The 13,766-nt window shown below is 43.7% G+C and overlaps 1 protein-coding gene across 6 annotated transcripts in view; it reads left to right on the forward strand.

The window, feature by feature from the left end:
* Positions 1-13,766, forward strand: part of XYLT1 (xylosyltransferase 1) — a 214,397-nt gene that overhangs the window by 163,393 nt on the left and 37,238 nt on the right. For all 6 annotated transcript variants that reach the window (XM_040574733.1, XM_040574730.1, XM_040574734.1 and 3 more), the window contains one exon: positions 12,716-12,796. In XM_040574733.1, the coding sequence (XP_040430667.1) occupies positions 12,716-12,796 (81 nt within the window). The remainder of the gene's footprint in view (positions 1-12,715; positions 12,797-13,766) is intronic.

The raw sequence follows: 13,766 nt of genomic DNA on the forward strand, positions 1-13,766 counted from the left end.
GCATCAGAAGGGAAGGGGAGGCCATCTGCTCGCAGAGCTATCTAGGACTACGTTGGCCATTTTTTCTAGGTTTGTGGTGCAAATGAAACAGGGAGGTAGGCAGCATCCAACATGAAGATTGAGTGACAAAGCTGTGCTGTGGCCTCTCAGAAAGGGTATTCCTGCTCCCATTTCCAGCAGTGGGACGGTGGTCTCAGGTTTGCTGTGCTTGCGAGCTCAGCGTGAGCGCTTGGGGTCTCTATCGATGTGATGGGTGGCAGCAGCGAACGTGTCTGGTGAGCTTTGCAGAAGATGCTGGACCTTTGCATCTCGTAGCACGCAGAGAAAGTTACACGCAGCCCTCAGTATGGACTTGATATAGAGCTTCTGGCACTCAGCCTGGTTTCGCTTGATGTCTGTACATGTACATCTCTACAATGTACCTTCACATTATCCTTCTGTGTGTGATGCTGGAGATCCCAGCCCCTAGGTAAGACGTCCCAGGACAGCCTCCAGGTTGGAGTGCCATGGGCTGAGAGGTCTCTGCTCCAACATCAGCTTACTTCACACAAGATGCTCTCAAAACCTCTTCCTCCCCTCTTCCTTGGAAGAAAGTGAGCATTTTCTGTTATAATCACCCAACCTAATGAGCAGTCGTTTCTCTTACTGACTTGTACAAATAAAATTTCAGTTGGGCGAGAGAATATATAAATTAGGTGGGAAAGTGAATGGTTGCTTTGAATTTATGCTCCTATTTAAATTCTTCTCTTTTATGCCAAGCTGCTTGGTAATTTGATTTTGGAGATGGTGAAAAAAATTGCTGAAAATAAAATACGTAAGATAAAATATACATAGCACAAACAAAAAGATCCCACTCAGCCCAATATCTAGATTTAAAAAAAAAAAAAAACAGACAAAGTCTCACTAATTTGAGTAATGGACTTGTTGATCATTTCTGCCTCTCACTCCACTTGCTCATTTAATCAGTGATTATTGTTTTCATCAAAATGGGATGTTTCGTGTAGGCAGAGGAGGTTCTGCATGAATATGCAACAGCAGCCGAACACTGAAAGAACGCAGAGCAGGGAGCAGCGTTCTGTACTAAATAAAATCCCAGTGCTTTGATAAGCCTAAAAAATCTATCATGTTATCGTGCTTGGTTTTAATATTAAACCCTTGGCTTAGGGGCAAGCATTTTGGTTTTGTGTGTGTGGTTTTGTTTGTTTTTGTTGCTTTTGTTTGTTTTTTTAGATATTTTTCAGCAGATAAATTAAGCAGGCTTAGTTCTCTTTGTGACTTAAGCATAGGACAGTGTCTGTCTTAACTCTTTGTGGTGCTGCATCCTTACGAGGTGCATTCTGGAATCGATAGGAGGCTGGCCAGTGTTTTTGATCTACTGGGAGTGTGTTTGTTGGCTTGTTAAATGGGATAGTTGTCTGTATTGATCACTGCATTGATGCAGTTTAGTAATGGAATGGCTTATTGTAATGCTGGGTAAAGGCAACTTCCTGAAAAATAGTGTCTTGACAAATATACTTCAGCAACTGTTAGAAGTCGTGTAGTGACCGGCAGCAATTCTGTTTTGTCACTCGTACACATTAATGAATAAGGCTTCTGGGGAAAAAAAAGGGTGCTCAAGAACTTTCGTTATGGAGCATTACCTGCTATGAGATACGTAGGGAAGGAAGAAAAGAGCAGCCGTCAGAATGGCAGGAGGACAGTGCTAATTTGAGGCTATTAACATGCCGTGCACACATGCAAACAATATGCCTTCACTTCCTGATCAGCGTGGCATCTGAACTGGGAAACACCACAGAGGTCTGTTAGGATTTCCCATAGCCCATTCCCAGCAGACAGAGCCAGATCCCTGGTCTTGCCTGTGCCAGCGTAAACCTAGTGCACGGCGCTGGTCTGGGAGCATCATGGATATGTAAACAGAATGAAAGTTAGTCTTTTGCATTTGTCAGCTGAAAAGAGGATAAAAGTATGTCTTTCAGAATGTAGCTGGTGTAAGAATAGGCAGAAAGTGCATTTACCAGTAGTTCTCTTATTCCACAAGCTGTTTTTTCCAGTGGATAAAAAACCTTATTGTCATACAAGTTGATAAATAGGAATAAGCTGAAGAGAGAAAATACACCCCAGGCGTTTTGTTTTGTTTTGTTTCTTTTGCAGGGTTAAAATTAAGTAAATAACATCGTTAAATTTAGAAGTTCTGGGCATGAATCCTTTCTAAACATGCGTCTCAATGTATATAGTGACGTGGCTTGAAGTTTTTGAGTTAGCCTGTTCAGGTGCAGTGCTGCTTCCTGCTCGCTGTCTGTCAAAAAAATCCTTTACGTCAATGCTCTGCTTCCTTCTAGATGGAAATGTAAAATACAGTAGACCTTTGACAGTATAATATTAAAATAGCCTTCGTGCACTGAAATTTCAGCAGATAGTTTATGTGCATTAGCTTCACATGCTGCGTTCAGTCACTTCATAGAGTCTTAACAGAAAAAGGTTAAACACTTCCAGATTTGGACACATCGATGTCATCTAGCTAACCAGGACCATTTTACCATGGAAATCACAAATGTTTGCATTCATCCTACCCACTGCCAGCTTGGAAAGCTGCTGACTAAAGTGCTAATGGCAGCTAAGGTTTGAAGGCCAGCTAAAAAGGTTTGGGACATTGGCCCTGTTACTCATGATCTAAACCTGGCTGGCTGGAGGATGTTAGGTCCTGTCTGCCTCAGCAGAAAGCACCCAAACACACGTGTGGTGTGTCCCTTCCGTGCCATGCATGTCCCCTCCCTGTGCCTAGCTGATGGAGACATCTGGCTCATGGACCTGTGTGCCCTCGTGTGGCCTACAGGCATCGTTTTGGCACATGGGGTCACAGGGCTGCTTCTGTCACTTGTCCTAGCCATGTCTCTTCTTCCCTAGGCTGCCTTCCCCCTGCCCAGTGGGCATGTCGAGTGGACGTGCACGTCCTGTTTGGAATATTTGCATGCTGCTTTGTCTGTGAAAGTAATTACTCCATTTCTATTGAGTCCCAGGGATTTGAGGCTGGAGACAGAAGTGACAAGTGGAAATCATACAACTGTGAAAACAAAATGTCATTGGAGAGTTGAGGAGTGTTCCTGCATCTCAGCCTGGAAATGAGCAAAGCTTTTAGAAGAGAGGTGCCTTCAATCCAGGCAGCCGCACAGCTTATTGGGGATGCAAATAGTTGCACACCTTTTGTCTGAAGATGCCCCAAATATTCCTGTTTGTCTATCTTTCCCTCTTTTACACGCAGCATGCTCTCAAAACTTTCTGCAGAGCAATGCATAAATCATTCTGCACCCACAAACAAATGTTTGCATGTGAATGTGAAATGCCAAAAGGAAATCTGCTTACTCAAGGTTTGCACTGTAGTGTGGGAGAGCCAACTCGTGCTTGGAGATGAGTTAATGCTGAGGAGGAATCAAAACTGGGGGTTACTTATCCAAAACCGCTAAACCTTTTGGCTTAGGCTGCGCTGGAAGTGTGTAAGCCCCTTATTGCAGTATTTTTCTCTGCACCAGGCTGCATTATTTTACTTTCCAAATAGGAATTAAGGGAATGCCGGTGGGGCTTGATAAACAGTTTTTGCCAGCACTGATAAAAATGTTTGAGCTTTCTTCCATACATTCAGTTCCACTGAGCTGACATCTCTTCTGAATGCGGTAAGAAAGGAATTTTGCTTTGCTACAGTATATACCTTTAACAAGTTTTCTAGCCCTTATCTAAGGTAGACACATGTCTCTGCATTTACTTAAAAATATTTGTAGGAAATATGCAATTATCAACCTTTTTAGCAAAGGCTATCTGGAAGGCACTCAAGCTCTGGGCGAGAAGGATGGAAAAAAAAAGATACTAGTGGTGATGTGCTGATCATTCATAAACTCAAATAGAGAAATACGTAGAACGTGCATGAACATCAGTCAGGTGGTTCAGGAAAGCCTTCGTCCTGCATGTAGTTAGTTGATTTTCTTTGATGGTCTTGCATGTGTGCCTGGTTCTGTGCAGTTGGACATTTGGAAGGAACTTGGGAAGGTTTTGTTATGCAAGTGCTTTTTTGTTGCATTCATTGTTAAGTGTGCACATGATCTAGGCTTAGAGATCATATAAAGTCAAATTTATGAAAGGAAATCAGTATTTTAAGTAATGCATCTCATAATTTTAACATAAAGCACGTAGGTTGCTTTAAAATTGGAGAAAACAGCTGCACATTACACATCATTACAGGTTAATTTTTTTCCCTATTTTTATATTTTTTGTTGCAGTGGTAAGGGTGCTCAGAAAATGTCATTTTAAAACTAATATTTTGAAAACAGTGAGTTAAATCTCAAACCCCCAGCGAGATGTGTGATACTCCCATGGCAGAGATGGACAAACCAAGGTACAACTGGGCTGAGCTCCCTCGCAAAGCCTCCTTAATAAATGCACTAAGAGATCTTAGACGAATTCAAGCACAACTCTTAACTGTTAATTTTGAGTGTAGTCCCTGCATATGCTGTATCCTAACAAACAGACGTGCAGACCCTTACCCAGGAAGTGGTTCATGAGAGTACAGCACGAAGCTGCATCGTTTCGGAAGAGTTATGAGTGTGCTACAGTGAAGCACATGCTGTTAAATGCTTTACTGGATCAGACTCACAGCTAACGTGCTGTAATATGGTGTGGTTGATAAGATCCTATATAATTTAAGCACTTCTGATGAAATTGCTCTATAAAATAATCGGAAATTGAGTAGATTACTTTAAACTTAGAAAGTAGCTAAAGAAAGTCAAAAGCAACAAGTTAAAAAGTTTTAATGAGTACATGTGGTGAGTGTTTTATTATCGTAAAAGCCCAAGGGTTTATTAGCTGATACAGGGCTGGCGTTTTTCATTAGCCACAGGCATTTCAAGGTTTCATGGGATATAGCTGGAAAACATTCCAAACAAATGAATATTCTATTTTAAAGGAATAATGAGATGTTGAGGGTTTTTATAAACTCCAAAGTTTGCTAAGCCAATATCTCTAATTAGATGAAGGAACTCTCTATAGATGCTTTGCATCAACGACTGTGCACACAGCAAATGTTTTAAGCATTTACATATCAAATACTGCTGGCAGCGTTTTGGCTGTGGTCCAGAGCTGGAGATAGTTTTAATCACATTTGTTCATTAATCCTTGGTGGAATTCTCTTATATATGGTCTCTTCAGGATTTTCATTTAAGCATGTGCTGCCTGTCAGTGGTAGGCTTATTTATTTATTTTATGAATGACATCTGAATCACTGGATTCCTATAAAATGGGTTGTGGAGTGTCTCAAGTAGCAGACAATGGAGTTTTCTCCTTTTCTCTCAGTAGATCTCTTTTGTGCCCAAGCATTTCTGTACTATCACCGGGAAGAGGTTCATTCAGTGGTGTGACATTTAAAGAGGACTTTCACTCTCCTGTGACTGTTAGTTCTTTCCTGTTCCTTAGGAGACAGACAGTAGTTGAATGGGAAGCAGTAATCGAAAGTACAGTGGAGATGGTTGTATTGCTAATAAAACATCTGAGAGTCGCCCAACACCGGCAGAGCTGCGCTGCGAGGGGCTGTGTCCTGCGGGGTGACTGAGCAGCACCTGGGGCATCCAAACTCCTGCTTTGGGAGCCTGGGGTGTTGCACCCTGACCCTGATTACTGAACTCCTCCACAACCCCTCTCTCACCCCTCTCTCCCAGCTGCTGTTGCACAGCTTTTTTCCCTTGCTTAAATACGCTGTCCCAGCAAGCAGCATCGCTTGTGGCTCAGCTCTGGCCAGCAGCAGGTCCCTTTTGGAGCTGGCTCTGATCTGACACGGGGCAGCTGCTGGGCTCTGCTCACAGGGGCCACCCCTGCAGCCCCCCGCTGCCAAATCCTTGCCACGTAAGCCCAATACAGAGGCACGTGTGTGACTTCCCTGCCCAGGCGGCAGCGCTCAGCCCTGCAGTGCTGTGGCCAGCTGGCTGCACGGGCAGTACTTTTCCATTATCCTGTTCCTCTCTTAAACCTGACTTGAAAGACAAAACAAACAATTTAAGACAACTGCTGTTAAAGCAAAGGCGTTAAGTCACCTGCAGCCTTCCACGTGCAGTTGCCCTCTAAAACCCTATCTGTCGCTCTCATTTTTATGCTGTTCTATGAATGACTGCTCTTAGGGGAATCAGCTTCTCTGAGCAAATGCTAGTATTTATTCTGTGATGGATAGCGAGGGCTAAATATAGCCTTTTCTTTTTGATTTCAGACAGCAAAGACTTTTCTCTTTGCCACAGCCTAATCCCAAGTACATATGGGTCAGGCTTCTGGGGCAGTAGCAGGGCTCTCAAACTGCCTCCTGGGGAGAGGGATGGAGGTGACAGCACCAACACGATGGCCAGGCTGGGAATCTGGGGTCCCAAAACCAAATCCTGCAATGGGAGGTGTTTTGCTGTATTGTTCTGCTTGCATCCATGTGGTTTTATCCTCTTGCTGTAAGCATTTCCTTCTGGGAAAGGTCTTGTAGGTTTTTGCTTTTTTGGGGCAAAACCATTCTATTGTTGTATCTTTTTGTTAGTTTGCGTGGGTTTACCCTCTCCTTCCTCTGTGCCCTGTGGAGGTGCAGGACTGCAGAGCCAGCCTGAGCGAAGGGAGAGGGCAGCAGGGCAGGGTTCACCTGAGCCGGGGCAGCCCTGGGGCAGGGATGGTCCAGAAGGAACTCGCCTCCTGCCACCAGCCTCTTGGCAGCAACGGCTGATGATTCACAGCGATGTGTTAGATACAGTTAAATTCTTCACTTATTCAAATCAATGGGCTTGATCACTATTGTTAAAATTTATTGAGAAGAAGGCAGCAAAATCAAATGTCATCGGCCCTTCTACTTTGAGGCCTGTGTGCATGTCTGCATGTTTAGGATAGAGTAGTTCAGCTGGGAGGGACCTACAGGGATCAAGTCCAGCTGCATGACCACTGCGGGGCTGACCAAACATTAAAGTATGTTATCGAGGTCATTAGCCAAATGCCTCATGAACACTGACAGGCTCTGACTTCCGGTTGTGTGTTTGCCTCCATTACCCTTCATCTGCTTCATAGGCTCCTCATTGCTGATTCATACAAGGTTGGCCTCCTCGCCCTGCTCTCCCATGCCCTCTCCACTTTTTTTCTTTTTTTTTTCTGTTTTCTGGCTGCTCAGTTGCTTTCGTGACACCCACCCAGCTCTCAGCACCATGGCACAACATAAGGTAAACACATGACAGAAATCTCAGAGCTGGGGTTTAAGCAGCATTGCCAGCAGCACCATAAATGTGTGTTCAGTGGCAAGGGTTTCTAGGTTTGTTGGTTGTTGCAGCTAATTATGCACTTACATAATATTTTGCACTTGCTGTGACCAGGATGTGACTTGCCCCAGTCTCGGCACACTTATGCTCATTTTGCAGGGAGTGTGTCTACAGTCAGGGTAATTAAAAGTTTCTTTGCTCCCATGTGTGTAGCAATAAAAAGGGCATTGATATTTTTTTTTTACCTGCCAGATTGGAAAATGTGTAAGAGATAAAATCTCTGGAAAGTCTCCACATGGACTTCTTCCACACGTTAACATTACATCAGGGACAAAAGCATTACCAGCCAAAATCACAATTCAAATAAAATTGCTGCTTGGGGAGAGGGTTTGCAAAGATACTGGTGCTTGCAGCAGGCTTTGCCCTTTACATCTGGAGGAGTGTGGAACCAGGACAGCAGATCTGGTTTAAACAATTTTAAAGCTGCATTTTAATTTTCTTGTGCTAGCTTTTCATATTCCAACATCATAATTCACACATAACCACATCTGTGATTAGAGTGAGTTACAGCTGCCTGGAAAGGGGTAGCAGTACGCAGTTCTCAGTGCTGATGTTTGTGTGCATCAGCAGACACATGGGAAAAAAAGAAGAAAATAAAATGATGCCAGAAAATGATATGGGACTTGGGACATCAGCTGATGCTGATCCTTGAAACTGTTACCTTTTCTCTCCTATTGCTCTGAAGTATAAACCAGAGGTTGGGATTTTTTTGCCCTTTTAGGTTTTCTTTATGTAATAAAACCAATTTAACAAGTCATGAGTTTTAGGGCAGGGTGAGCATTTAGATTACAAAAGGTGAATAGGAACAGCCCTTTATGAGGATGTAGCCAAAACTCTTTCAAGTTTCAAGTGCACTGGAAGAAGGCTGTTTTCGCTCCGCTGTCCTGTTCCACCCATTTGTTACCCATTTCCATCTTCTTCCCTCTTAGAAACAGAAAAACGGGGTGGGTGCAGCCTTCTGGAAGGAGCTGGTGGAGGCTGCTGCTTTGGGGAGCAGCTCTGAACGAGACCTTGCACCAAGTTCAGCTGGTGCCTCTTCTGTTCAGCATCTCAAGATGTGCATTCCTCTCTGTTGAGGACTGTAGACTTATTTAGTCTTTAATGATCTTTTAATATTTTTCTTAATATTTTTCCCACAAGCACGCTAGGTCAGAAAGCATTTTTCTGTGTGTGCGTGTTACATGAAGTACAAGGTGCATTACAGGTGCTATGTCAGTAACAATTTTAAGTGATGAACCTTCTCCTAGTGTCACCACTGGATTTCCAAAAGGGCTTTGGCATAATCAATAACTTAGAGCTTAATCATTTCTCCTCGTATAGCAATTATCTTATACTTACACACTGCTTATTCTCAAAGTTCCACTGCAAGAGAGAGGGATTCTGTATGGACAGAATTGCAGTAGGGCTCTGGCTTATGCAGTGAGAAGAGATTAGTGTGTAATTCATATTAATGACTGGGTGCTGCTTGCCCAGCTCCCATGCCCTGCAGTGTCACATACGCACAAACCATTCCCGCTGGCTCGTTGGTGAGGCCGTTAATCTCCAGTTCAGCCAGGGCAGATACTGCACAGAAACAGAGGTACAGAAGTCGCCCTTTTTTTCATCTGATTCCCACACAGAATCAAGCTAATTGTTCCCATACGTGTGTGCTGCCAAAAGTTTCTGAACATTTGATCCAACTTAGTCAAACTGTTAAGCAATTGTGTAAGTTTTGTCTTATGAAAAGCCCCATTGAAGTGGGTGCTATCCTGTACATCCTTCAAGTTGCCCATGCGTTAAAGTACCTTGCTGAATCCAGGACATTTATGTTACCCTTCACTATCTTCCAAAAGTAACAATTGCTTGTTTTTCTTTTTCTTGGAATCTCCAAACACTTTCTTAATCTATTTTCACAGCTGTAAACTAAGGGGATCTCTGCTCTTTGCTTGGATTAGTCACCAGGGCTTGGAGGATTTGTTTAAAACCAGCGAGGCCAGCACTGCCTTTTGTTCTCCGCAGCACTGGGCTGTGGTGGTGCGTGGGGAGGTGCTCGTACTGTGTCCCGGGCAAAGCTGCCAGGGTCTCCAGGCAATGCAAACACCACATCAGTGTTTTTGCTGCCCATTTTCCAGTTCAGCTCCCAGTGTACACGCTGTGAGCTGAATTTACTGCAATGCTAAGCCATGTATGTGCAGTTATTGAGTCCCAGGTGACACTGCTTACACCCTGGGACACCTGAGTCCCAGGCCGGGGGCTGCTCATGAGAAAACGCTAGTGGCTGGCCTTGCTCTTCTTGGGCAATCTCTTCTGAGCTCCGTTCTTGCTGTAGGTCTCACCTTTACCTTTCTTGGTCCTTCAACCCTTGGTCCTGACCCTAGGCTGAGCCCCAGCCCGGGAGCTCAGCCACGGTCCCAGGTCAGGCAGTGCCAGGGCCAGATCGTAGGCAGCCCTGAGGCTGCTTTGTCTGAGGCCATCCATCCCCTGAGCCCTACCCCACAGAAGAGGAGCAGAGGGACCTTGGTGAAGGTCCGGTGGAGATGGATCCCACCATCCCAGCTGCACAACTTGCTCTTCTTCATCAGTGAAGTCAAAAATACCTTGTTTCCTTTTCAGTCTTTGCTTTTCTTCCTCTCACAGACACCCCCACTACGCGCAGTCTCTCTCCACACTTGGGATTCCTGGGAGGTTTGCTTTCCCCTTTCACTCCACGTGCTGCATATCTGAAAACCAGCACGTTTCCTCTCCCCTTCCTACTCTCACATTCCCTTCCTGCTAACTGCACAGGTACTAAACTGAGTAATTCTGCTCCCGGGTGCCTCGCCCTCCGAATTCGCTTAGTGACAGAAGGAAATAAAAGCGGGAGCAGTGCGAATGCGTTCATCACCTCCAGCCTCACGCACTGGCTCCAGAAAGACTTCTTCCTACATCTGTATTCATGCTGCTACACACTAGGGAAGCTGATAGAAATGTAGTATGTATATTAGTGTGCATAGTAGCATGAACTGCTCTCCCTTATCCCCATGACTTTCTGATTTCCTCCTTAGGAAGGAAATATTAGGAATGTGCTGTCCTTGTTGCTTTCTGTTGCGCTGTGATGGTTAGTAAAGGCTTTTGTGCCAGGTTTACGCTCAGTGAATTATCCCTGAAATCTGTGGAGCTCCAGCAGAATTTAATTTGGCATCGTGGAGTTGATGTTGCTCCCAGTGATGTCTTCGGCTGGAAATCTCGGCTTTCCGTTGCCTCACTTAGATTAAAAATAGGCCCACGCCTTTAGTAGTGCTCAACGCGTGCCAGAGGCATTGTCAGTAACGAGTGCCAGCAGCACTGTGACGGCGCTGCCACCGTGCATGACGAAGTGTGGTAGCAGTCTGTGCCAGGGGCGTTTAGGAAATATACCCCTGAAGGCAAAGTTTCCAAGGTGGTGAGGAGGATTTTAGAAGCTGCATTAGCATCTGTGGCGTGTTGAATACCTTTGATTTTCTTTTAATATGGTGCGGTGGAATAATTTGGAGGTAGTGCGCAGCATCCTCGTGGTGTTGGGGCCAGAAGAAGTGTTTTGAATGAGAGCTTAATAGAAATTCACTGTGCTCCCATGCTGAGCACAGAATTGGTTGACCGCATAAATCTGAATGTCAAATAGCTAGAATGTTTTACCAAATGGAAATGTGATGTTTTATTTCCATGTTGTCACCACACAAAAAGAAGCATACTTAAATGACAAAGAGTAAAACTCTGTATAAAGTTATTTTCTAAAAAATATTTTAATAAAAGTTAGAAGCGTGATGCCACCATTGTTTTCAGGGAGTGGAAAGATGTCAATTATGAATTATTTTGAGAGCTAAAACCCAGGTGGGCATTTATAAGAGGTATCTAAAAAGTGAGAATGATTAAAAAGCTTGCTTAGCAGCCCTGAGTCCAAGTATATTTGGTAGAGCACTGCTCAGCAGCACACTGTAGGTAGGTGAGCAATCTATAAATGATGTTTTATTGAGTGGTGTTACTTCGGTTGATTTGATTTTTGTCCTGTAAGAAAATTGAAGCTCAAGCACTTCCAAACTTTGTTATATTTCTGAAGATCATCTTTATGTGCCAGCTTTTGCCTAGAAACTCACCCGAAGATGTCAGCCATTGAAACCATTTCATGTGGAAGCATTGCTAAGTAAATTCACTAAATGCCTATTCATCCCAGTAAGATGGAGAGTCACTGGAGCAGCAAATGTGAAAATCTGCGCAGCTTACTATACAGAAAGCAGTTTTCTGAGGTTGCCAAATTGAGATGCAGAGCCTGACCCTGGGAGGTATTAAAGCTCAGATGAGTGAGCATAGAAGGAGGGTCTCAGGCTCCTGCAGCCTGGTCACACAGGCCGACTGATGGACAGACATTCCGTTTGGTCCAGCTAAAATCAATGGTTAACTTGCTTTTTACTCATCAGTTCAATAATGACATGCTGCCTGTGGTGACAGAAGAATTTGGGTTTTGAGAAGTGGAGAGAGGTTACCAGTCTGATACCATTTCCCAGTTGTTGCAGCCAGACCTCAGAAGTTAAATGCATTTTGTACAGAAATCTTGTTTAACGTGATTTTCTGTGTCTTACACTAATAAAATGTTTTCAAGGTACAGTACTGTTGACAGCTGGCTTATCTTAGTTTTCTTGCCATCAAGTCCATTACAGACCATTGCTTAAATGCTGTTGTATCTGTAACATCGTGTTTTTGAATGTAACTCAGGAAATAAAGATCTTTTAATATGATTTATTCTTTTTTTCCTAAATATGCTGACCTAGAGAAATAGAGAACAGTTTTGCTGCATTGTTAAAGAATTAACAGACAACAAAAGCTGCCAAGCATAAATACGTTCTTGGACATGTTGGCTGAAATTCTGAAAATACCGGTGTCAAGTTGCCAGTCATATTAATTGGAATTAACCTTCTAAATTCCGTTGTTCCTATTAATTTTATTGGGATTTTCACATCTAGATTCTCTTGCTTTATGCAGTTCAACCCTGGCCTCTTCTCTGTTACAAGGACTAAAACAACCAAAATGCCATTAGATACTTAACCAAATTCCCTAGGAAAGATCTAGCAAAGTATGTAAAACAGGACTGTCAGGCCAGTCATCTCGCAGCTGGTTTTTCCTACTTTAAAAGTGCTGAACAGTATTACTTAGTACATACTCCGTTACAATGCTGAAAACATCTGCCAAGATTTTATATGAATTTCTGTAAGACATAATAAAGCCATACTTCTTTCCAAGCACATGTTTCTGGGTACGGGGAGACAGTGGAGTTAAGCAGCAGGATGGAAGTGTTTCAGCAACTGCATCCTTCTGCAAATGGTCTCCAAATGAGAATAAGAAGTGCATAAATTACTCTAAAGATAGTACTTTTCACTGTGTAATTTGTACATCTTTTGTTCTTTCCCTCACAGGACAAATGACCAGCTAGTAGCATTCCTGTCTAGATACCGTAATATGAACTTCTTGAAGTCACACGGCAGGGACAATGCAAGGTAAGCTGGCCTGGTCCTCTGCTATTTATTTTTTTTCCTCCCGCATCACTGGGAGTTTTTGCATAGCAACTGCTCTTCAGTGTCATCTGAGTTAAGAAATCCCTAGTCCAGCAAAGAGAAGCAGACCTGCTTCTGAGAACAGTTGTTGGTAAGAAGTGGCTCTTCCTGACAGTCAGTTTGCAAAGATGCTTTTGTGGAGAGGGAGATGGGAGGCAGACTGGGCTTGATCCCTGCTCAGGGTCTGTCACAGATGGCAGTTTCAGGAGCTGTACTTGGGGAGGAGGTGCGCACATGAGATTTTCCTTTGTTCTCATCTCCACTGCTTCTGTGCTAAACAGTTTTTACATGTGAAAATGATAGCTTTCTGACTCGTTTCTCAGAAATTGATAGTATTACAAGCTATGCCCAAGCAAGCATCTAGAGCCATTTGGAAGCTCCAGAAACCCTACCATTTCATGGGGCTGGGAACACACAGAGGAGGAGTAATTAGACAAAAATAGCTGTTCCAGGTCTGAACAGCACCTTGCTGACCACTCTCACAGAGATGGTTTATCAGCTGTAGTAAAATTTCCAAAAAAAAAGGGGGTCTGCAGCAAAGGCTTGTGCAAGCAGAGCGTCTCTGTGAGCTGTGGGATGTGCCCTTTCCCACAGCTCAATGGTAATGCCTATAGCTCTGTGCTTACAGGGAGCAGCAGTGACCAAACATGACATTTCTGAAGCTTTAAACAACCTCTGCAGCTGGAAAACCTTTCTCATTTGATTGTGGTGCTCCTCTTTTCCTCTTTATTGATAGCTGTGTACCATAACACCTATCCTGCATCAGTTCCAGTGACTCCATATGCTGAGTCCCAGTAGCTTTGTGCCAAAAAATATTGTTTTATTCCACCTGGGTCACCAGGTTATCTCTTTATTCTGTAAAATGTCAAGCATGCTGTAAGGCTGGGTTCAGATAATGTACAGAGAGAATGTG

Source organism: Cygnus olor, chromosome 15 (genome assembly GCF_009769625.2).
Source record: "Cygnus olor isolate bCygOlo1 chromosome 15, bCygOlo1.pri.v2, whole genome shotgun sequence".
Lineage (NCBI taxonomy): Eukaryota > Metazoa > Chordata > Aves > Anseriformes > Anatidae > Cygnus > Cygnus olor.